General features: G+C 40.1%; 1 protein-coding gene across 1 annotated transcript in view; it reads left to right on the top strand.

The window, feature by feature from the left end:
• DNAH3 (dynein axonemal heavy chain 3) overlaps positions 1 to 22,357 on the top strand; it is a 196,159-nt gene that overhangs the window by 49,294 nt on the left and 124,508 nt on the right. Inside the window, exons 16-20 of the mRNA XM_089896064.1 lie at positions 490 to 643; positions 1,434 to 1,578; positions 12,747 to 12,958; positions 16,969 to 17,060; positions 21,074 to 21,188. Coding sequence (XP_089752190.1) covers positions 490 to 643; positions 1,434 to 1,578; positions 12,747 to 12,958; positions 16,969 to 17,060; positions 21,074 to 21,188 — 718 coding nt within the window. The remainder of the gene's footprint in view (positions 1 to 489; positions 644 to 1,433; positions 1,579 to 12,746; positions 12,959 to 16,968; positions 17,061 to 21,073; positions 21,189 to 22,357) is intronic.

Below are 22,357 nucleotides of genomic sequence, written 5' to 3' on the forward strand. Positions count from 1 at the left end.
GATTTATCCATCCATCCATCTGTCCGTCCGTTCATCCATTCATTCATCCATCCATATATGTTTACTGTCTGGGTTTCCCCAAACTAAAATACAAGCTCCATGAGGGTAGGGAGCTTCATAGTTACTTCACAAATATATTCCTGATGCCTAGAGCAGTTCTTGATATTAGGCACTTAATAATAAATACCTAATAGATAAATGAATAATATGTATATACATAAATTTTATACATGTATATATTATATAGCATATGTATTATATATTTTTGATATATATTTACCTATATGAGAAACATCTGGAAATATTTAACCACCATAGGTTCAAAGCAGCTGTCTCTGGGAGGTGGGATTACAAATTATATATAATAACATATATTTATAAGTTTTACATATATTGTATCAGGAGATCAAATTCTCCCCAGGCTTGAATTGGGTGAGCAATGCTGATAAATGGAAAGTCCAAGTGTGACTGGACTGTCTTTACTTTCAGATGCTCAGAATTTGAGGCAAAACTTGAGGGCTACAACAAGGAACTGGAAGGTTTTAGGAAACGTGAAGTGATGACTACAGAAGAAATGAAGAGCAATGTTGAAAAGCTTAATGAGCTTTCAAAGAACCTAGATCAAGCACTGGTGGAATTTGAGGTTTGGGGTCTTGGGATGGGGACTTATGACTGTACTGCTCTGTTGGTTCTGGCCCTTGGTTTTGTGTTTGCCTAACATCACCGGTCAGGTGGGTAGTATTAGTTGATTGACCAGTTCTTTCATTGGTGCTTTCGACTACCTTTTTCCACACCCCTACATTATACCAGCTTTTTTGTTAGTCACTGAGTACACAAAGAAGAATTATAATGGAATAATTGCTCACGTGTATTGAGCGTGTATTATGTGCACAATGTGCAAAGGACTTCATATGTGATATATCACTTAATAATATCCATAATAAACCTTTGTGGTAGGTACTGTATCTTCATTTATCCCTATTTAAAATGGGAGAACTAAGTCTTGGAGAAGCTAAGTAACTTGCCTTGAAGTTCACTAGTAAGTTCTTTAATCATTAAAATTCTTACCATTGAGGCAATTCGGCACAAGAAGGCAACATTGTGTTAACAGTTTCATATGTACTTTAAGTTAAAGTACATATGAAAATTGGGAAAATGGGGATATGGATATGATACAGTTGGAGCCAAGGTGATGGAGCAAGTGGCAAATTATCATAAGGTTTCCCCCAGCTAGATCTCAGCTGCCATGGCCCTCAGAGGTAGCACAGGGACATTCTTGCTTGAGTTCATGCCTTATTTTCCTGTCTTACTCTCCAGATGAACACGCATCTTCCTCAACTTGGTTTTCAAAGCACTGGGGAACTTGCCATGGTGGCTTCTAGGGTTCAGGAGAACCACCCACCCAATAAACAGCATCCCCTTTTGCCCTGCAGTTGATCAATAAGGAGGAGGAGCTGTTGGAAAAGGAGAAGAGTACCTTTCCTCTTCTACAAAGCGTGATGACCAACAAAGTGCCTTACGAGCAGCTGTGGGCGACAGCCTACGAGTTTAGCATCAAGTCGGAGGAATGGATGAATGGTATACCGCATTCTCACTCTGCTGGGTCAGGATGGCGATGGGGTAGCAGATTCAACCCAGCCAGTTCTGAAATAAGATTGGGACCTCAGATTCTGGCTGGACTTTTTATCATATTCTCATTCTCTGGATTAAGGCAACGATAGTTAAATTTTTCTGATGTGATAATGATGGAACGTGGGGATCAAAGCGCCAGATCTATTGCCAGGGTGAAATAGAATAGGCAGCCACCCACAGCCATGGGTTGGGTAGTGACTCAGAGAGGCAGGTGGTGGGAGAATAAGATGGCAGTTCCCCTATTACGCTGATGCAAGAAAGCCCAGAGTGCCATAGATATCTGTAAACTACCTCTTTTACTATAGATCCTGGACACTAGAGAGAAATTGAGGCGGTAGAGTCAACAGGACTTAATGATTGATCTGATATGGGGCAGGGAGCAGTGAGGGAGAGGAAAGCACCTAGGGTGAATTCCAGATTATTAGCTCAGGCAGTCTGTTGGATAAGGCCATCACTGAATAAGAGAAATGATAGATTTGTTGGGAAAAAAACATCAGCTTCAATACACTGAGTTAGGTGTCTGCAAACATCCAAATGGGAAGATTAATTAGCAGTTCAGTATATCAGTCTGGATTGAAGTTATAGAGGGGGGTGGGATTTATATTGGGGAATAATTGATATGTAAGAGTACAATTAAAAACCATCAATGACATCACCTGGGTAGAGTATTTAGGAGCAGAGGACAAAATCTGAGACCTCCAGGGTTGAGCCTTCAGCTTATTTCCAGTGCTTCAGTATATTTTTTAATTAATTAATTAATTTATTTTTGGCTGCATTGGGTCTTCGTTGTTCTGCATGGGCTTTTCTCTAGTTGCGGCGAGCAGGGGCTACTCTTTGTCGCGGTGCATGGGCTTCTCATTGCGGTGGCTTCTCGTTGCGGAGCACGGGCTCTCGGCACGCGGGCTTCGGTAGTTGTGGCACACAGGCTCAGTAGTTGTGGCTCGCAGGCTCTAGAGTGCAGGCTGAGCAGTTGTGGTGCACAGGCTTAGTTGTTCCACAGCATGTGGAATCTCCCTGGATCAGGGCTCAAACCCATGTCCCCTGCATTTGCAGGTGGATTCTTAACCACTGCGCCACCAGGAAAGTCCAGTGCTTTGATATTATAAGAACAACTGTGATGAACATCCTTGTTGCCAATTTTCAGTATACAATAATGATCATTTTCTTAGGATAAAGTACCAAAAGTGAAACGGCTAGATCAAAGGGATATAATAAAAATTATTAGGATTTTAGAAAATGCTTTTGTTATTGGTATTGCCTTCCAGAAAAATTACATGTTTTAATTTATTATTCCTCTAGCAGTATTTGAGGGCGCATTCCTCATACCCTCAACAAACTTGGGAAGTAATAGCTTTAAGAACTTTTTTTGCTCATTTGATGTTTAAAGTGGTATTTTCTTTTTCACAACTTTTAAGTATGCTTTTTCATTATTAAAAAGCATTCTTGGGACTTCCCTGGCGGTCCAGTGGTTAAGAGTCTGCACTTCTACTGCAGGGGGCGGGGCACGGGTTCCATCCCTGGCTGGGAAACTAAGATCCTGCATGCCCTGCAGCCAAAAACACCAAAAAAAATCGGTCAGTTGAATTCCTTACTTTATAAAAGGCTATTCATTTGCCTTCCCACTTTTTCTCTATTACTAAACCACCTTATTTAAATAATTTTCCGTTTTGAATAATTTTTATTTATTTATTATTATTATTATTTTGTTTTGTTTATTTATATTTTTTTGCGGTACGCGGGCCTCTCACTGTTGTGGCTTCTCCCGTTGCGGAGCACAGGCTCCGGGCGTGCAGGCTCAGCGGCCATGGCTCACGGGCCTAGCTGCTCCGCGGCATGTGGGATCTTCCCGGACCGGGGCAAGAACCTGTGTCCCCTGCATCGGCAGGCGGACTGTCAACCACTGCGCCACCAGGGAAGCCCTTGAATAATATTTTTATTGATGCTTTTTATTTTTTGAAGTACTCGATCATATCTATACATTTAGGATATTTTACCTTATCCCTTTCACACCCCTTTTAAAATTCACTTTTCTGTGTTGACTAGCACCTCCAAATTAAACAGTAGTAATAATGGCACCTTTGTCTTATTCCTGATTTTAATGGGAATTCTTCTAGAGTGTCACCTTTATTTATTTATTTATTTTGGATTTTTTTTGATGTGGACCATTTTTAAAGTCTCTATTGAATTTGTTACAATATTGCTTCTGTTTTATGTTTTGGTTTTTTGGCCCCGAGGGATGTGGAATCTTATCTCCCCTACCAGGGATCAAATCCTCACCCCCTGCATTGGAAGGCAAAGTCTTAACCACTGGACTGCCAGGGAAGTCCCCAGAGTGTCACCTTTAAACGTGATGCTTTTTGTTGGTTCAGGCACAAAATAGTTCTGGTGTTAAGGAAGTATTTATAATTTAGCAAGTTTTTTTGTTGGAAAGAGACAATGTATTTTAAATTTTTTAGATTTTATTTTTTAAATTCATATACAGTAAAAATGATATTTTTGACATACAGTTCTATGAATTTTAACATATGTATTGATTCACCACAATCAGAAAATGGAACAGTTCCATGACTTCAATAAACTTCCTTGTAGTACCCCTTCATAATCACACTCTCCCTACACCTGGCAACTATTGATCTCTTCATTGTTACTATAGTTTTGTCTTTTTGAGACTGTCATATAACTTCAATCTCTTTTTCAAGTTTTATTATGACTATTACAGTGCCTTTGTCTTTATATCTTTTACATAAAATTTGTGAATCAGCTTATTTATATATACAAGAAACCTGCTGGAATTTTGATTGGAAATGTGTTAAATCAATTTGGAAAGAACTGACATCTTTAATTGAATCATCCAATCCATGGACGTTGTATATCTAATTATTTTGCTCTTCTTTGACTTCTTTTTGTCAGTGGTTTGTAGGTTTTAGCATACAGACCCTATATATGTTTTATTAAATTTATATGTATTTCTTTTTATAGAGCTATATGTTTTAAAATTTCAGTTTCTAATTGGTCATTGCTAGTGTATATTAAAACAGTTAGGGTTGGGGGAGGGGGTTTGCCCCTTTTTAAATTAAGTTTGTTTTCTTACTGTTGAGTTTTAAGAGTTCTTTATATATTTTGGACAGCAATCCTTTATCAGATATGTCTTTTGCAATTTTTTCTACTAGTCTTTGGTCTGTCTTTTCAGTCTTTTGACAGTGTCTTTCACAAAGCAGAAGTTTTTAATTTTAATAAAGTCTAGTTTGTCATTTCTTTCCTAGATCATGCCTTTAGCATTGTATCTAAAAATTTATCACCAAACCCAAGGTCATCTAGATTTTTCTGCTATGTTATCTTCGAGAAGTTTTATAGTTTTGCATTTTACATTTAAGTCCATGATCCATTTTGATTAATTTTTGATTAACTTTTGTCAGGGATGTACAGTCTCCATCTACATTCTTTTTCTTTTTTTTTTTGGCTGCATTGGGTCTTCGTTGCTGCATGCGGGCTTTCTCTAGTTGTGGCGAGTGGGGGCTACTCTTCATTGCGGTGTGCGGGCTTCTCATTGCGGTGGCTTCTCTTGTTTTGGAGCACAGGCTCTAGGCACGTGGGCTTCAGTAGTTGTGGTGCGCAGGCTCAGTAGTTGCAGCATGTGGGCCCTAGAGCACAGGCTCAGTAGTTGTGGCACAAGGGCTTTGTTGCTCCATGTCATGTGGGATCCTCCCAGACCAGGGATTCAACCCGTGTCCCCTGCATTGGCAGGCAGATTCTCAACCACTGCGACACCAGGGAAGTCCCTCTACATTTATTTTTTTGCGTGTGGATATCCAGTTGTTCTAAAACTATTTGTTGGAAAGTTTCATTTCTCCATTGTATTGCCTTTGCTCCTTTGTGAAAGATCAATTGACTATTGTGGATCTTATTTCTGGGCTCTCTCTTCTGTTCCATTGACCTATATGTCTATTCTTTTGTCAATCACATTTGATTATTGTAGCTATGTGGTAAGTCTTGAAGCTGGACAATGTCAGTCCCCCAACTTTATTCTTCTCCTTTAATATTATATTGGCTATTCTGGGTCTTCTGTGTCTCCATATAAACTTTAGAATCAGTTTGTCAGTATCTAAAAAAAAACTTGTTGGGATTTTGATTGGGATTGTGTTGAATCTATAGATCAAGTTGGAAAGAACTGACATCTTGACAATATTGAATCTTCTTATCCATGAACATTAAATTTTTCTCCATTTATTTTCTTCTTTGATTTCTTTCATTAGAGTTTTGTAGTTTTCCTTATATAGACATTGTACATATTTTGTTAGATTTACACCTAAGTATTTCAATTTTGGGGGTGCTAATGTAAATGGATATGTTTTTAATTTCAAATCCACTGTTCATTAATAATATATAGGAAAGCAATTAACTTTTGTGTATTAACCATGTATACTGCAACCTTGCTATAATTGTGAATTAGTTTCAGGTTTCTTTTTGCTGTTGGTTCTTTCATATTTTCTATGTAAGTGATCCTGTCATCTGCAAACAAAGTTTTATGTCTTCTTCCCCAGTCTGTATACCTTTTATTTCCTATTGTTGTCATATTGCATTATCTAGGACCACCACAGAATGCTGTTGAAAAAGGAGTGGTAAGAGGGGACATTCTTGCTGTGTTCCTGATCTTAGCAGCAAAGATTCTAGTTTCTTACCATTAAGTATGATATTAGCTGTAGGTTTTTGTAGATGTTCTTTATCAAGTTGAGGGATTTCTCCTCTATCCCTTATTTGCTGAGAGTTTTTATTATGAATGGGTATTGGATTTTTTCAGATGCTTTTTCTGAATCTATTGATATGATCGTGTGATTTTTCTTCAATTGCCTGTTGATGTGATGAATTATATTAATTGATTTTCAAACATTGAAACAACTTTATATGTGAGGAATAAGTCCCAGTTGATTGTGGTGTATAATTATATATATATATATGTTAATATACAATATATATATATAGGTGGATTCAATTTGCTAACATTTTGTTGAGGATTCTTACATCTATGTTCATGAGAGATATTGGTCTTTAGTTTTCTTTTCTTGTAATGTCTTTGTCTGGTTTTGGTATTAGGATAGTGCTGGCCTCATAGAATGAGTTAGGAAGTATTTCTGCTTCTGTCTCCTGGAAGAGATTGTACAAAAATTGGTATTTTTCCTTTCTTAAATGTTTGGCAGAATTCACCATCATCTGGGCCTGATGCTTTCTGTTTTGGAAAGTTATTAATTATAGATTCAATTTCTTAAATAAATATAGGCCAATTCAGATTGTTTGTTTCTCCTTGTGTGAATTTTGGCAAATTGTATCTTTCAAGGAATTGGTCTGTTTAATCTAGGTTATCAAATTTGTGATCATAGAGTATTTCATGGTCTTCTTTTATTATCCTTTTAATGTCTATGAGATGTACAATGATGTCTCCTTTTTAATTTCTGATGTCAGTAATCTGTGTCTTTTCTTTTTTCTTTGTTAGCCTAGCTAGCTATTTATCAATTTTATTGATCTTTGAAAAGAACCAGGTTTTCGTTTTATTATTTCGTTTCTTCTGCTTACTTTGGATTTTTTTTTTTTTAAATAAATTTATTTATTTATTTATTTTTGGCTGCGTTGGGTCTTCGTTGCTGTGCGCGGGCTTTCTCTAGTTGCGGCGAGTGGGGGCTACTCTTTCATTGTGGCGCACAGGCTTCTCATTGTGGTGACTTCTCTTGTTGCGGAGCACAGGCTCTAGGTGCACGGGCTTTAGTAGTTGTGGCTCGTGGGCTCTAGAGCGCAGGCTCAGTAGTTGTGGCGTACGGGCTTAGTTGCTCTGCAACATGTGGGATCTTCCCAGACCAGGACTTGAACCCATGTCCCCTGCACTGGCAGACGGATTCTTAACCACTGTACCACCAGGGAAGCCCTTACTTTGGATTTAATATGCTCTTTTTTAATAGTTTCCTAAAGTGGAAGCATAGATTATTGATTTTAGGTCTTCTCTAATATATATATTCAATGCTATAAATTTCCCTGTAAATACTTCTTTCCCTATATCCCACAACTTTTTAAAAATTTATTTTATTGGTGTATAGATGATTTATAATGTTATGTTAATTTCTGCTGTACAGCAAAGTGATTCAGTTATATAAACATTCTTTTTCATATTCTTTCCCATTATGGATTATTACAGGATATTGAATATAGTTCCCTGTGCTATACAGTAGGACCTTGTTGTTTATCTATTCTATGTATAATAGTTTGCATCTGTTAATCCCAAACTCCCAATCTATCCCTCCCTCACCACCCTCCCCCATGGCGACCACAAGTCTGTTCTCTATGTCTGTGAGTCTGTTTCTGTTTTGTAGATAAGTTCATTTGTGTCATATTTTAGATTCTACATAAAAGTGATATCATGTGGTATTTGTCTTTCTCTTTCTGACTTACTTCCTTTACTATGATAATCTCTAGGTCCATCCATATTGCTGCAAATTGCATTATTTCATTCTTTTTTATGGCTGAATAATATTGCATTGTGTATATGTACCACATCTTCTTTATCCATTCATCTGTTGATGGACATTGAGGTTTTTTCCATGTCTTGGCTATTGTGAATACTGCTGCTATGAACATGGGGGTACATGTATCTTTTTTTAAATTAATTAATCAATCAATCAATTAATTAATTATTTTGGCTGCTTTGGGTCTTCATTGCTGTGCACGGGCTTTCTCTAGTTGCAGCAAGTGGGGGTTACTCTTTGTCGCGGTGTGCAGGCTTCTCATTGCAGTGGTTTCTGTTGTTGTGGAGCATGGGCTCTAGGCACGCAGGCTTCAGTAGTTGTGGCACGTGGGCTCAGTAGTTGTGGCTCATGGCCTCTAGAGTACAGGCTCAGTAGTTGTGGTGCACAGGCTTAGTTGCTCTGAAGCATGTGAAATCTTCCTGGACCAGGGTTAGAACCTGTGTCCCCTGCATCGGCAGGTGGATTCTTAACCACCGTGCCACCAGGGAAGCCTTGCATGTATCTTTTTGAATTATAGTTTTGTCTGGATATATGCCCAGGAATGGGATTGCTGGATCATATGACAACTCTGCTTTTAGTTTTTTGAGGAGTCTCCATGCTGTTTTCCATAGTGGCTGCCCCAGTTTACATTCCCACCAACAATGTAGGAGGGTTCCCTTTTCTCCAGCATTTATTATTTGTAGATTTTTTAATGATGGCCATTCTGACCGGTGAGGTGGTACCTCATCGTAGTTTTGATTTGCAGTCCTCTAATAATTAGCTATATTGAGCATCTTTTCATGTGCTTTTTGGCCATCTGTATGTCTTCTTTGGAGAAATATCTATTTAGTGCTTCTGCCCATTTTTTGATTGGGTTGTTTGGTTGTTTGTTTGTTTGTTGCGGTACACGGGCCTCTCACTGTTGTGGCCTCTCCCGTTGCGGAGCACAGGCTCCGGACATGCAGGCTTAGCGGCCATGGCTCACAGGCCCAGCCGCTCCGCAGCATGTGGGATCCTCCCGGACTGGGGCACAAACCCGTGTCCCCTGCATCGGCAGGAGGACTCTCAACCACTGAGCCACCAGGGAAGCCCTGGTTTTTTGTTTTTGAGTTGTATGAGCTGTTTGTGTTTTTTGGAAATTAAGCCCTTGTCAGTCATTCATGTTGTTTATGGTTTCCCTTGCTATACAAAAGCTTATAAGTTTGATTAGGTCCCATTTGTTTATTTTTGCTTTTATTTCTATTGCCTTGGGAGACTGACCTAAGAAAACATTGGTACGATTTCTGTCAGAGAATGTTTTGCCTATGTTCTCTTCTAGGAGTTTTATGGTGTCATGTCTTATATTAAGCCTTTAATCCATTTTGAGTTTATTTTTGTGTATGGTGTGAGGATGTGTTCTAACTTCATTGATTTACATGTGGCTGTCCAACTTTCCCAACACCACTTGCTGAAGTGACTGTCTTTTTTTCCATTGTATATTCTTGCCTCCTTTGTTGAAGATTAATTAACTGTAGGTGTGCGGGTTTATTTTTGGGCCATCTATTCTGTTCCATTCCATATGTCTGTTTCTGTGCCAAAAATCACGCTGTTTTCATTACTGCAGCTTTGTAGTATTGTCTGAAGTCTGGGAGGGTTATGCCGCTTGCTTTGTTCTTTTCCTCAGGATTGCTTTGGCAATTCTGGGTCTTTTATGGTTCTATATAAATTTTAGGATTATTTGTTCTAGTTCTGTGAAAAAAGTCATGGGTAATTTGATAGGGATCACATTAAATGTATAGATTGCTTTGGGTAGTATGGCCATTTTAACAGTATTAATTCTTCCAGTCTAAGAGCATGGGATATCCTTCCATTTCTTTGAATCATCTTCAGTTTCCTTTATTAATGTTTTATAGTTCTCAGTCTCTCACCTCCTTGCTCAGGTTTATTCCTACATACAGTAAGTCCCCTACATAAGAACGAGCTGTGTTCTGAGAGCTCGTTCATAAATCCAATTTGTTCGTAAGTCCAACAAAGTTAGCCTAAGTACCCAACTAACACAATCGGCTACATAGTACTGTACTGTAATAGGTTTATAATACTTTTCACACAAATAATACATAACAAAAAACCACAAAAAACAAAGAAAACACTTTTAATCTTACAGCGCAGTACCTTGAAAAGTACAGCAGTGCAGTACAACAGCTGGCGTACCGGGGCTGGCATCGAGTGAACAGGCAAGAAGAGTTACTGACTGGAGGAGGGAGAGGAGGTGGGAGATAGTAGAGCTGAAGGATCCTCAGCAATAGGAGACGGAGGGCAAGCTGCAATGTCACTCACGCCTGACGTTGATGGCACAGGTTCTGGTTCCTTGCTGGATTCGATTCTATCTACCCTCTTGAAAAAATGATCCAGTGACACTGTACTACTGTCCTCTCTACAGTGCTGTACAGTAAGGTACACAAAAGCACAACCACTTGTAGAAGATGCACGCAGGTGACAATATATGCCAGACACGTGAACTGACTTACGTGATTGGACATGCAAATGCACATTTGCATCTTTGAAAGTTTGCAACTTGAAGGTTCGTATGTAGGGGACTTACTGTATTTTATTTTTTTGGATGCGATTTTAAAAGGGATTTTTTTTTTTTACATTCCCTTCCTGATATTTCATTGTTAGTGTAAAGAAATGCAACCAATTTCTGTATGTTATTCTTGTATCCTGCTACCTTGCTGAATTCGTTTATCAGTTCTAGTAGTTTTTGAGTGGAATCCTCAGGGTTTTCTATATAGAGTATCATGTCATCTGCATACAATGACAATTTTACGTCTTTCCTTCCAATCTGGATACCTTTTATTTATTTTTCTTGTCTGATTCCTGTGCCTAGGACTTCCAATACTATGTTGAATAGAAGTGATGAGAGTGGGCATCTTTGTCTTCTTCTGGATTTTAGCAGGAATGCTTTCAGCTTTTCACCATTGAGTATTATTATTGGCTATGACATCCCACAGCTTTTGATGTTAATTTTTATTTTCATTTAGCTCAAAATATTTTTTAATTTCTCTTGATATTGCTTCTTTGACTCATGTGTTATTAAGAAGTATGTAGCTTAATTTCCAAGTATTTTGGGATTTTTCCAGCTGTCTTTCTGTTAATTGAGTTATGAGAATAAAAATCCTTGCCTTGTTTCTGATCTTAGGGAGAAAGTATTCCATCTTTCACCATTAAGTATAATGGGTTTTTTGCTATTATTTTTTTAAACCACTTTTTTTGTATGATTAGCATATAAAAAGCTGTACATATTTAACACATACAAAAATGTAATGTCAGTGTAGGTTTTTATAGGGTGCCCTTTATCAGACTGAGGAAGTTCTTTTGTATTCCTAGTTTGTTTATAGATTTTTATCATGAATGGATATTGGATTTCGTCAAATGCTTTTGCTGCATCAATTTACATTATGTGATTTTCCTTCTTTCGACTATATTACATTGCTTGATTTTCAAATATTAAATCAACCTTGCATTCTGCCAATAAACCCCACGTGGACATGGTGTATTATTCTTTTTATATATTGTATGGAAGTCATACATATTTCTTTTCTTCTTTTTTTTTTTTTTTTTTTTTGCGGTATGCGGGCCCCTCACTGCTGTGGCCTCTCCCGTTGCGGAGCACAGGCTCCAGACGCGCAGGCTCAGCGGCCATGGTTCATGGGCCCAGCCGCTCCTTGGCATATGGGATCCTCCCGTACCGGGGCACGAACCCGTGTCCCCTGCACCGGCAGGCGGACTCTCAACCACTGCACCACCAGGGAAGACCTTCTTTTCTTCTTTTTAAAAAATTTTAATATTTTATTACTTAACAAAAAATGTTAGGTTGGTAAAGCATGTTATTAATTAATGAAGCTATATGAATGAATCTATTTTTAGTCTTGGCAGCCCTGAAGGAAAAGTGTTTTTGAGTTAATTAGCAACATCATAATGCAAGAGTTAATACTAATTTGAAATAACAAAGGGGAAGGAAGCAGCAGCATGGAAAGACTGAATGTGAAAACCCAAATGCTAAAAGATACCTGTAAAAGAAAAGGAGGAGAAGAGAATTAATGTGTTGGTGAAGTTTTTTTTTTTTTTTTATAAATGAGGTGTCATTTTCTGTTTTAAAGATAATCTATTTTTAAATCATTTCAAACTTATATAAAAGCTGTCAGAACTGTACAGTTAACTCCTATGTCCCTATTCATCCACATTCCCCAGTTGTTAATATTTCACAGCATTTGTGAAGCACCTTTTGGTACTTCTATAATAGCATCTATAACTTATACTAACAATTGATTCCCTAACTACTCTTGCATTGTATGCCAGGCAATATGTTAGCCACTTTACTTATCTCATGTAGTTTTTACAGTCACCCTCCAAGGTATCCAGTATTACCCCTGTGTCACAGGTGAGACTGCTGAGGCTTAGAAAAGTTCAGTCAGTATCCCCAAGGCTTCACTGGCTAAGTAGAGGTTTCAGACCCAACTCTAAAGCCTGTGCTTGTTCCAATATCCATACCGTAGACACAATTCTAAATTCAGGGAATTAAAGGTACATGTGACTAACACTACTTGGTGATCTGACCTTTCCCTCACCTCATCTTTTCTATTTCAGGACCCCTCTTTTTACTGAATGCTGAGGAAATCGCGGAGAAAATAGGGAATATGTGGAGGACGATATATAAATTGACCAAGACCTTAGCTGACGTGCCTGCACCCAGGCGCTTAGCAGAGAATGTGAAAATCAAGATTGATAAATTCAAGCAGCACATCCCTATCCTCAGCATTTCCTGCAACCCAGGAGTGAAAGACCGGCACTGGCAGCAGGTCCCTGTCATTGCCCACCCCCAGCCAGCCCAGCCCAGCCCTGGTCCTGGTAGCCCTTTGGAAGGCAGAAACCATTAACGGGTCAAGCTTCTTCTTTCTAAAAGGAGAATCTGCTCGAGGCCAAGGGAGTAGTAAAGGGGGTGATAGCCTTTTGAAGGAAGGGAATAACTTCCTGCCTCGCCACATAAACAGGCCGATCCTTTTCTTTGGGGACCCCATTGCTGGTGGTTGAGTATTGTTCCAGCCAGCGGCCACAAAGGCTCTCGTAATCTGCTTTCCTAAGCAAATGGCTGTTCAGTGTCCTAAAAGGTGATTAGGGTGTTACATTACAATGGGAGGGGCCTGGATTTGTTCCTTAACCTAGGCTACACAAAAGAGAAAGTCACATTTATCCCTGGGGGCTCCTAACAATGCCAGATGATTCCTACTTCAGCTTCCTCAACCAGCAGGCTATATTCAGAAGTAATTTTTGCCCTCTTTTTTCAGCCCTTTGAGTCTATAAATGAGGATAATAAATATTCTCCCTAAAAATGATGGGATTTTTATAAGCAACCAAATGTGAGGGTGATAAATGTAGTGTGATACTAAACAGAAGAAAGAAAACTCACTGTGTTTCTAAAATAATTGTTACATTCAAGAGCTAGCAATGGCCTTGAAACATCTTCTACCAGGGAATTGCTCTTTGTGGAGGTGAAGAAGAGACTGGCTCTCTGTAGGCAAATTGCTCTCTGACTGGGCCAGAAATTCTCTCCCTGGGAACCATGCACAAGACTGAGGACATTGTCTCTAGAAGGACTCAGTCTGAGAGCATAACCGTTAGGAGTATTTTGATCTCCCTGGGACAGGAGAGATCTTGGTACATGAGAGATTCAAGATTTTTCTGTAGAGAGGAGCTGCTTTCAGTTTCCCAGAAAGCCTTGAAATTTGCTTAAAGACTTAAGCAAAGATGTAAAGAAGTCAGAGCAAAGGTCATCTGGTAGACTTTGGGTCTTGAGCTGCCCCAGCAGAGGGATCTGCACAGCGGCAGCTGCCCTCACTTGGTACTCATAGGGTGCCTCTCCCTGCGGAGCTAGCCTGACTAGAGCTTTGACCATTTAGAGAATTAGGTAGACAGGTGCCCTCCAGCAGTGCTAGGTCTCTCCATGAGATGACATTATAGAAAGTGCCCTCATCAATGGCATTTAAACAGTGCTCTAGGGGTGCTCAGAAAGCCATCGCCTCCATCTGGTGCTCCCCCTGTGATGACAGTATTCTCACACATGGGCACTTTAAAAATCCCAACCATTCCTAGACATTAATAATTCTTTATTAATAGTTTCTTTTATAGGCCACTTAGATGGACAGATTGGGGGAAAAAATTCCCTGGAATTAAAATAATAATAACAATAATAGCTAAAGTGTATTGAGTACCAACTTTGTACTGGGTACTGTTATATACTTTATGTGGATTGTCTCATTTCATCCTCCCAACAACCCTTTGAAGTAGGGACAATAAATTGTCACGTGGCCAGTGAGGGGTGGGGAAGAGAATTGGAATCTAGGTGTTTTTGACTCAGCCTTGATGTGTGAAAAGGGGGCAAGAAATATCAGGTCAGAGAGAGGGAGTGGACAGTAGGGGGCAGTGAGCTATAGATAAGAATGGAATGTGCTATATTCCACTTACTGTATGCAAGAGGTAAGGTGGCTCCTGAGTAAAGAGCACCTACAGTGGAATCTCAATGGGCTAAATAGTTGAAGATAAGCTCAGAAAGGACAAAGGCCACAAGGTACCCTCAGGGTTGCCCCGACTCAGAGCCCATTTCTGCCTGTACTGTAGGTCACACAACAAGCCCGCCCAGTGACAGCCCCAGGCTTGGGGAAGCATTCTCAGTTCTAATGCCTAACTCAGGGGATCCTTGTGCACAGATTTGGCTCCGGCAGGGGGGCTCTGTAGGCTAAACCACCTGTAGCTCTCAAGACTACAAAATGGATCTTCTGGGGTCATGAGGTGGTTGTGTTGAGATTTCTGACCGTTTCCCAGAACTTAAGCAGGAAAGGCTAGTCTCCGTATTTGAGACATAGACTTTATTGCTACTGTGGTGTAAAACAAGATGGAACGAGGTAACACTGTACTGATACGCACCAAGGCTGGCCTCTAGGGCACTGCTGCCCAGTGGAAATATACTATGAACATATGTATAATTTTAAAGTTTCCAGTAGCCACATTTTTTAAAGTATAAAAAAGGTGAAATAAACTGTATGAATAGATTTAACCAAACATATCAAAATCACTATCAGTTCAATAAGTAATCAATATAAAAATGTTAATGTGATCTTTTACATTACAGTTTCCATACTAAGTCTTTGAAATATGGTGTGCTTTTACCTACAGCACATTTTGATATGGACTAGTTGCATTTCAAGATCTCAGTAGCTACAAGGGGTTAGTGGCTACATATTGGACAGCATAACCTCAGTTTCTTAGAATTAGACCAGATGCCTGTTAACCTCTATACTTAACAAAAGCAATTTAAAAAATAAAACTACAGATCTCTGAGTCCTTCCATAGGCCAAGTATTTACTGTGTCAAGTGCTTTACACAGTTATGTCACTTAATCCTAGAGATAGTGTGTTGTTCTAAGCCATACTTGCAGGTATTAGAGAATAAATGAGAGCCCTGGGCCACCAGGAATAATGGTGCAGTTTATGCCCTAGGGAATGCTATTTTTGTGCACTACAGTGGGAATTGTACTTTCTAGAGTTATGCAGTATATAATCTGCACAATTATACATAGAAGACCTGCAAGAAACACTAGCATATGATGGATGAGAGCTTTGGAGTCAGAATCAGATACAAGTCCCAATTCTGCAATGGCTGTTATGGTCTATTAGCTAGATGATCATAAACTTAATTTCTTTGTCTCAGTTTCCTTGCATGTAAAATGGGAGTAATAATATACGAGTACCTCCCTCACCATGTTGGGAGGATGAAATAAGTACATAAAGCTCTTAAAACCAACCTACCACATAATAAGCCCTCAATAAATGTTAATTACTTTTATTATTTCCATTACCTCAGTGGTCCTCCAGGTGACCTCAGAACCCAGATTGGAATCTGTTTGAATTAGCTGGTTCACTCATGCTTTCACTCCACAAGTGCTTATTGATGCCTACTGCATATCAGGCCCCAGGGACACAGGGCTGAATAAGACAGAACATGATGTGACTTTCATGTCTCTTCCTGCTCTGACATTCTTTAGTCCTGCTGGAGCTGGACAGAGACAAAACTGGGCAGTAGGTGAGATTTTTTACAGAGCCTCATTCCCATTAACCCCTGTGCTCTTCTTGAGCACACATAACCCTCGTACTGCCCAGATCTCTCAGTCCCTGAGAAAAATGTTCAAAGCCATCAGAGACTTCATCAAAGAACTTTCACAGGGATCTTTTCACTTAAAATATAAGGTTGGGGTAATATTTACACCAAAGGAATGGGCACAGGTGCTAACATTTCCAACAAGTTAGCACACTGGGTTGGAAAGGAAGATTTTGGTGGGCGAGTCATCTAGCTAATAGACTTCCTCCTTTTATTCAGCAAATGCTTACAGCAGCTTCTGTCATGGACCAGGTTTTGCAGTCAGCCCTGGGAGCACAAAAACAAACCAGACCTGGTTGTGAGCCTGTAAGGTGCCCACAAGTTTGCATTATGCCAATTCCTGGTGAGAGAACAACCCCCAGCAAACCAGACACAATGCAGGGTGGGCCCTAGGCCACCGCCCAAAACCTTAGACCTGCGCTGTCCAATTCAGCAGCCACTAGCTACACGTAGCTATTTAAATATAAATTAAGTAAAGTTAAATAAAATTTGAAAATCAGTTCCTCAGTCACACTAGCCACCTTTCCAGTGCTCAACAGCTGAATGTGACTGGTGGCTCCTGCCCGAGACAGCACAGATATAGAACATTTCAGTCATCACAGAAAGTCTACTGGACAACACTGCCTTGGACAATACACACTTGTTTTTCTCTTTGCAGATTAGTGAGATCGTCGGCTATGAAATAAAGCCCACTGAAACGACTTGCCTCTCAAATATGCTGGAATTTGGATTTGGCAAATTCATTGAAAAGTAAGGCTTCTCCCTTCAGAAAGTTTTTTCGTCAAAGTGTCTATAAATTCTCACAGTTGTATGACTGAATGGCCTCATAGCAGGCTGCTTTTCTCATTCTGGTTTAGGGTAACCTCTACTTCAGCTGACTAGCTGCTGGTGAAGCTTTCATTTCCAGCTGCAGAGTTGATGTCAGATTATGACTAGAAAATTGAGTCAGAGATTTTATTTCAAAAAGAAATTTTTTTAAATAGTTCTCTGAACCTGAGCTCCAAGCCCAGCTCTCAGTGACTTTGGGCAAAACCATTTCACCTTTCTGGGCCTCAGTTTCTTCCTCTTTAAACAAACAACTGCAACAAACAGGAGTGGCTCTCTGAGCTCTAAAATTTCATGAAATATGGTCAAAGGAGAGATCTCTTCACTTGCTTTCTCTCCTTCTCCAAATGTCCCTGGAGTTCATATGTGAGAATTTGTACTATTTGATCTGCTGTTTTTAGGACCAGAGATTCTCAGGACCGTTTGTTTTTCCACACTTCCTTCAGGGTGATGCGTAGGGAGATGTATTGCTAAGACTAGAGACCCTGTTAGGCAACTGGGTTTGGTTCTCACTCAACACGTGAGGTTCTCAGACTGTGACCCCAGACCAGAGGCATCAGCATCACCTGAGAACTTGTTAGAAATGCACATCCTCAGGCCCTACCCCAATCTGCTGAATCAGAAATTCAGGGGATTGAAAGCTGAAATCTGGGTTTAAACAAATCCTCCATATCAGCGCTGTTCAGTGCAGGAGCCACTAGCCACGTGTGGCTACTCAGCCTTTGAAATGTAGCTATTCTGAATTTGATGTGCTAAATGTGTAAACTATAGGCTGAATTTCAAAGATTCATTAAGGAGGGAAAATAAGCAAAATATCTAATTATTTTAAATATTGATTGTATGTTGAAATGATAATATTTTGGATTTATTGAGTTAAATAAAATAGTTTCTTTTTACTTGTGTTAAATTGGCTACCAGAAACTTTGAAATGACATATGTGGCTCAGGTTGTATTTCGAATAGACAGCGCTGCTCTAGGCGATAGTGATGCCTGCTAGAGTTTGAAAGCCCTTCCTTTATACTGGGGCAGAGCAAGCACCTAATCTCAGGTTCTTCCAGGCCCCCAAATCTGTCTGCCACCTGAATACTCTGATGACCCCCAATACCACCACTACTGTCCCTCTTTAAGGAGCAGGTCTACAGACACAGGCTTTTATTTTATTTTTTTTAATTTTTATTGGAGTATAGCTGATTTACAATGTTGTGTTACTTTCTGCTGTACAGCAAAGTGAATCAGTTATACATATACATGTATCCATACTTTTTTAGATTCTGCATAGCCATTACAGAATATTGAGTAGAGTTTCCTGTGCTATACAGTAGGTCCTTATTAGTTATCTATTTTATATATAGTAGTGTGTATATGTCAATCCCAATATCCCAATTTATCCCTCCTCCTCTTTCCCCCCTGGTAACCATAAGGTTGTTTTCTACATCTGTGACTCTATTTCTGTTTTCTTAATAAGTTCATCTGTGCCATTTTTAAAAATTCCGCATGTAAGTGATATCATACAAGACACATGCATTTTTACCAGGTTTATGCTATTTTATTAAAGGGCCTCAATTTCCCCAATAAGATGTTCCCAAGAAATACCAGCTCTAGAACACTTATGCTGCACTGAGCATTTTATATGAATTAACCAACTTATCCATCACAACACCCTAATATTCTAGGTAATTTTATTCACATTTTACAGATGAGGAAATAAATTGATTAGAGAGATTAAGCAAATATCCGGAGGTCACAAGAACCAAGACCCGAGCCCAGGCTAGCTAACTTCAGAGCCTTAACCATTACCCTTTACTGCCTGAAAAGATAAACCCATCAAAGGAGACAGAGACTGAGCAGATACACGGCACACTGCCATGCTTCATGCCAGCGTGCTCAGCTGTGACAAATCTAGAAGTGGTGTTTCCTTGGCCAAGTTGTTTACCTCTATGTGCCCAGTCTCCTTATCTGTAAAATGGAAATAATAATAGTAGCTAGGTGATTGGAGTTATTGTGAGGATTATGAGATAAGGCGTGTAACCTGAACTGATTTAACGTCTAAGTTCTCAGCTACTACCTATTAGTGAAGTGTGATGTTCCTTGTATCCCACTATCCCATAGCTAAGGCAGTTTTATCACAGCCCACAGTTAGTGAGCATCTTGAGTACATTTGGATAAGGTCAACTCGATATACGTCATGGACTCCCAACCTCATTAATTCCTCCCCTGTGCAATTATTTGCATAATTATAAGTCATAAGGCACATTGCAAGCATTTTATCTTATTTAATTATACCAACACTGCTTGATATGAGCAGATGGGGACCGAAAGCCTGTCAAGTGGTTGGGTCATGGCCACACCGCCAGCCTGTTTGTCTCATACTCATCTGGATCGGCACCTGCCTTTATTATTCTCTATATGCACGCTCATTTTGGTTGTCTCCCAAGAAGGTCACATTTAGAATGAAGACCATGCTGCTGAGGTGTTGATCAGTCATTGTCTGGCGTTATCCGTGCCTCTTCTACCTCCCTACGTGAGGCCAGATGAGGGTTTTCAGCTCCATTTAGTTGAGCTGTTTGGCTGACCACATGTGAGCAATTCTTTTGCTCCTCTGACAAAGAGAGAGGAGAAGACACATAGTAGGGGAGGAAGAAACACCAGATTAGCAGTCAGAGGAACTGGTTCTGGTGCTCCCCAGCTGTGTGTGTGGCTTTGGACATGTCACTTGCTTCCTCTGGGCTTCAGTTTCCTGACGTGAAAGTAAAGACCAGATGGTCAAGGATACAGTGAAAGACAGTGCTGAGGCAGAAAGAATAATCCCTCCTTTTCCCTCCAAAACCTTTGCTTCCCAATTTTTTAGCCACGTCTGCATTTAGTACCCAGCTCTCCTGTGGAAACAAGAAGAAAGGAATTTATCTTCTCCTTCTCTCCCTCCCTCCCCCTTTCTATAGAACAGAGGGTCTGTAGGTGGATGGACCCAGTGCATCAGGAAGATAGCAGGTGTTTTTTTTAAAAGGTAGGGACAGGGAGTGGGAAAAAAGCCATCATATAAATTAACAGAAAGTCTAAGACCTGAATAAGAAGTCAATAATAATTCTGAAGTAAATAGGAATAATAAGGAGTAAATGAAAATGGAAAAAGGAAGTCTTGTTTTAATGGCCTTAAAACAGTTGTTCTCAACTGGGGGTTTCCACCCCCAGGGGACACTTGGCAACATCTGGAGACATTTTTGGTTGGCACAACTGGCAAGAGGTGGGGACTGGGGGAGTCAGCTACTGGCATCTAGTGGATTGAGGCCAAGGATGCTGCTAAGCCTCCTGCAGTGCACAGGACAGCTCCTCACACCAAAGAATTATCCAACCTGTATTAGTTTTCTAGGGCTGCTGTAACAAATACCATAGGCTTAAGCAACAGAAGTTTATTTTCTCACAATTCTGGAGGTTGGAAGTCCAAGGTCAAGGTTTTCAGGGGGTTGATTTCTTCTGAGGCCTCTCTCCTTGACTTGCAGATGGCTGCCTTCTCCCTGTGTCCTCACATGGTCTTCCCTCTGTGCATATCTGTGTCTTAATCTCCTCTTCTTATAAGGACACCAGTTATGTTGGATTAGGACCCACCCTAATGACCTCATTTTAACTTAACTACCTCTTTAAAGACCCTATGTCCAAACAGGGTACCGCACATTCTGAGGTACTGCTGGTTAGGACTTCAACATATGATTTTTGGAGGGATACAGTTCAGCGCATAACACAGCCCAAAAAGTCACTAGCGCCAAGTGTAAAGAAACCCTGCAAAACACTGGAGCTAGCTGGTAAATATTAGAGTAGGATGGTAAACATTTTAGTAAAATTAAAGGCTTTTTAAATTTCTCTAATGGCTGAGCTGAAATTCCTCCTTTGATGTGTTTTGAGGCCTCCTCCGTTGATGTTACTGTCGCTGTGTTCTCTCTTTAGACTGGAGCCCATTGGTGCAGCTGCCAGTAAGGAATACTCTCTGGAGAAAAACTTGGAGAAAATGAAGTTAGACTGGGTTAACATGACATTCAACTTCGTGAAGTACAGGGACACCGTGAGTCTCAGTCCAACTGTTCGGCCCCCTGAGAGCAGCCCATTTATTATGTAGTAAATTACAGAAGGGATTCGTTTCAGAACTGCAACAGAACTCAAAGAAGAAGGATCTCTAACTAATCTGTTTTAAAATTTTTTATTGAGATATAATTGACGTATAACATTGTGTAAGTTTACAGTGTACAGTGTGTTGATGTGATAGTTTTACGTATTGCAGTATGATTACCACCCTAGCTAACACCTCTATCACCTCACATAATTATCCTTCCTTTTTTGTGGTAGGATAATTAAGGTCTAGTCTCTTAGCAACGTTGAAGTTTTTAATACAGTATTGTCTATAATCACTATGCCCTTGCATCAGATTGTTTCCTCCTGTCCGCCTTCCTGTGCCAGTCAGCCTTCCTCCCAGACACCATGGAGGGATGCATTTTCAAATGAGAAAGGCCTTTTGATTCAGAGCAACAAGATTTCTGTTGAAAAAGAGCTGAGCAAGCCTCCTGAATTAGCTTCTCCCTGGGAGGGCACCCCAGGTCCCTCAGAAGTATACCTGAGGTAGACAATACTTAGCACTTCTCCAGTGTTATTAAGTGCAGAAATCACCTATAACCTTTCTAAAGTGCAGGTTCTGAGTCAGTAGGTTTCGACTGGGGCCTGAGGTTCTGCAGTTCCAAAAAGCTCCCAGATAATACTGAAGCTGTGGTCTCTGGACCATATTTTGAAGAGCAAAACTGTAGACTTTCTTATCACTGGCACTCGTAGAAAACATATAAGTTCACAGAGTGCCTGTGGAGGTGCATAAACCTGAAGGGTTTGCTCAGCCATCTCTGGGGTCTGGCTTGCTCTTGGGATGGGCCATGGGTAGGACTTGCTGCTTGGGTGAGCTGTACATCATGGAGGCAACAGGCAGAAACTCACATACTGCAGGCCGTCAGCTCTTAAACCAGTGCATTTCAACCCTGGTACACTTCTGTTCACTCAGTTCCAAAGTGTGTGTGTTTGGAGTAGGTGGCTGGAGTTGCCACACTACCTACCACGCAATTCTCTGACGCCAGCTGGGTGCCTTCCAACTCCACTCAACTCTGACACTATCTACCTGGAGACAGCATCAGATCCCACAGGGTAAGGGCTCAGTCCTACAAGACTGCGAACCCCCTCACCCCCCTTCAGATG

This window comes from Delphinapterus leucas, chromosome 15, assembly GCF_059928025.1.
Source record: "Delphinapterus leucas isolate spDelLeu-1000000601 "Yukka" chromosome 15, BTC_Dleu_Yukka2, whole genome shotgun sequence".
Lineage (NCBI taxonomy): Eukaryota > Metazoa > Chordata > Mammalia > Artiodactyla > Monodontidae > Delphinapterus > Delphinapterus leucas.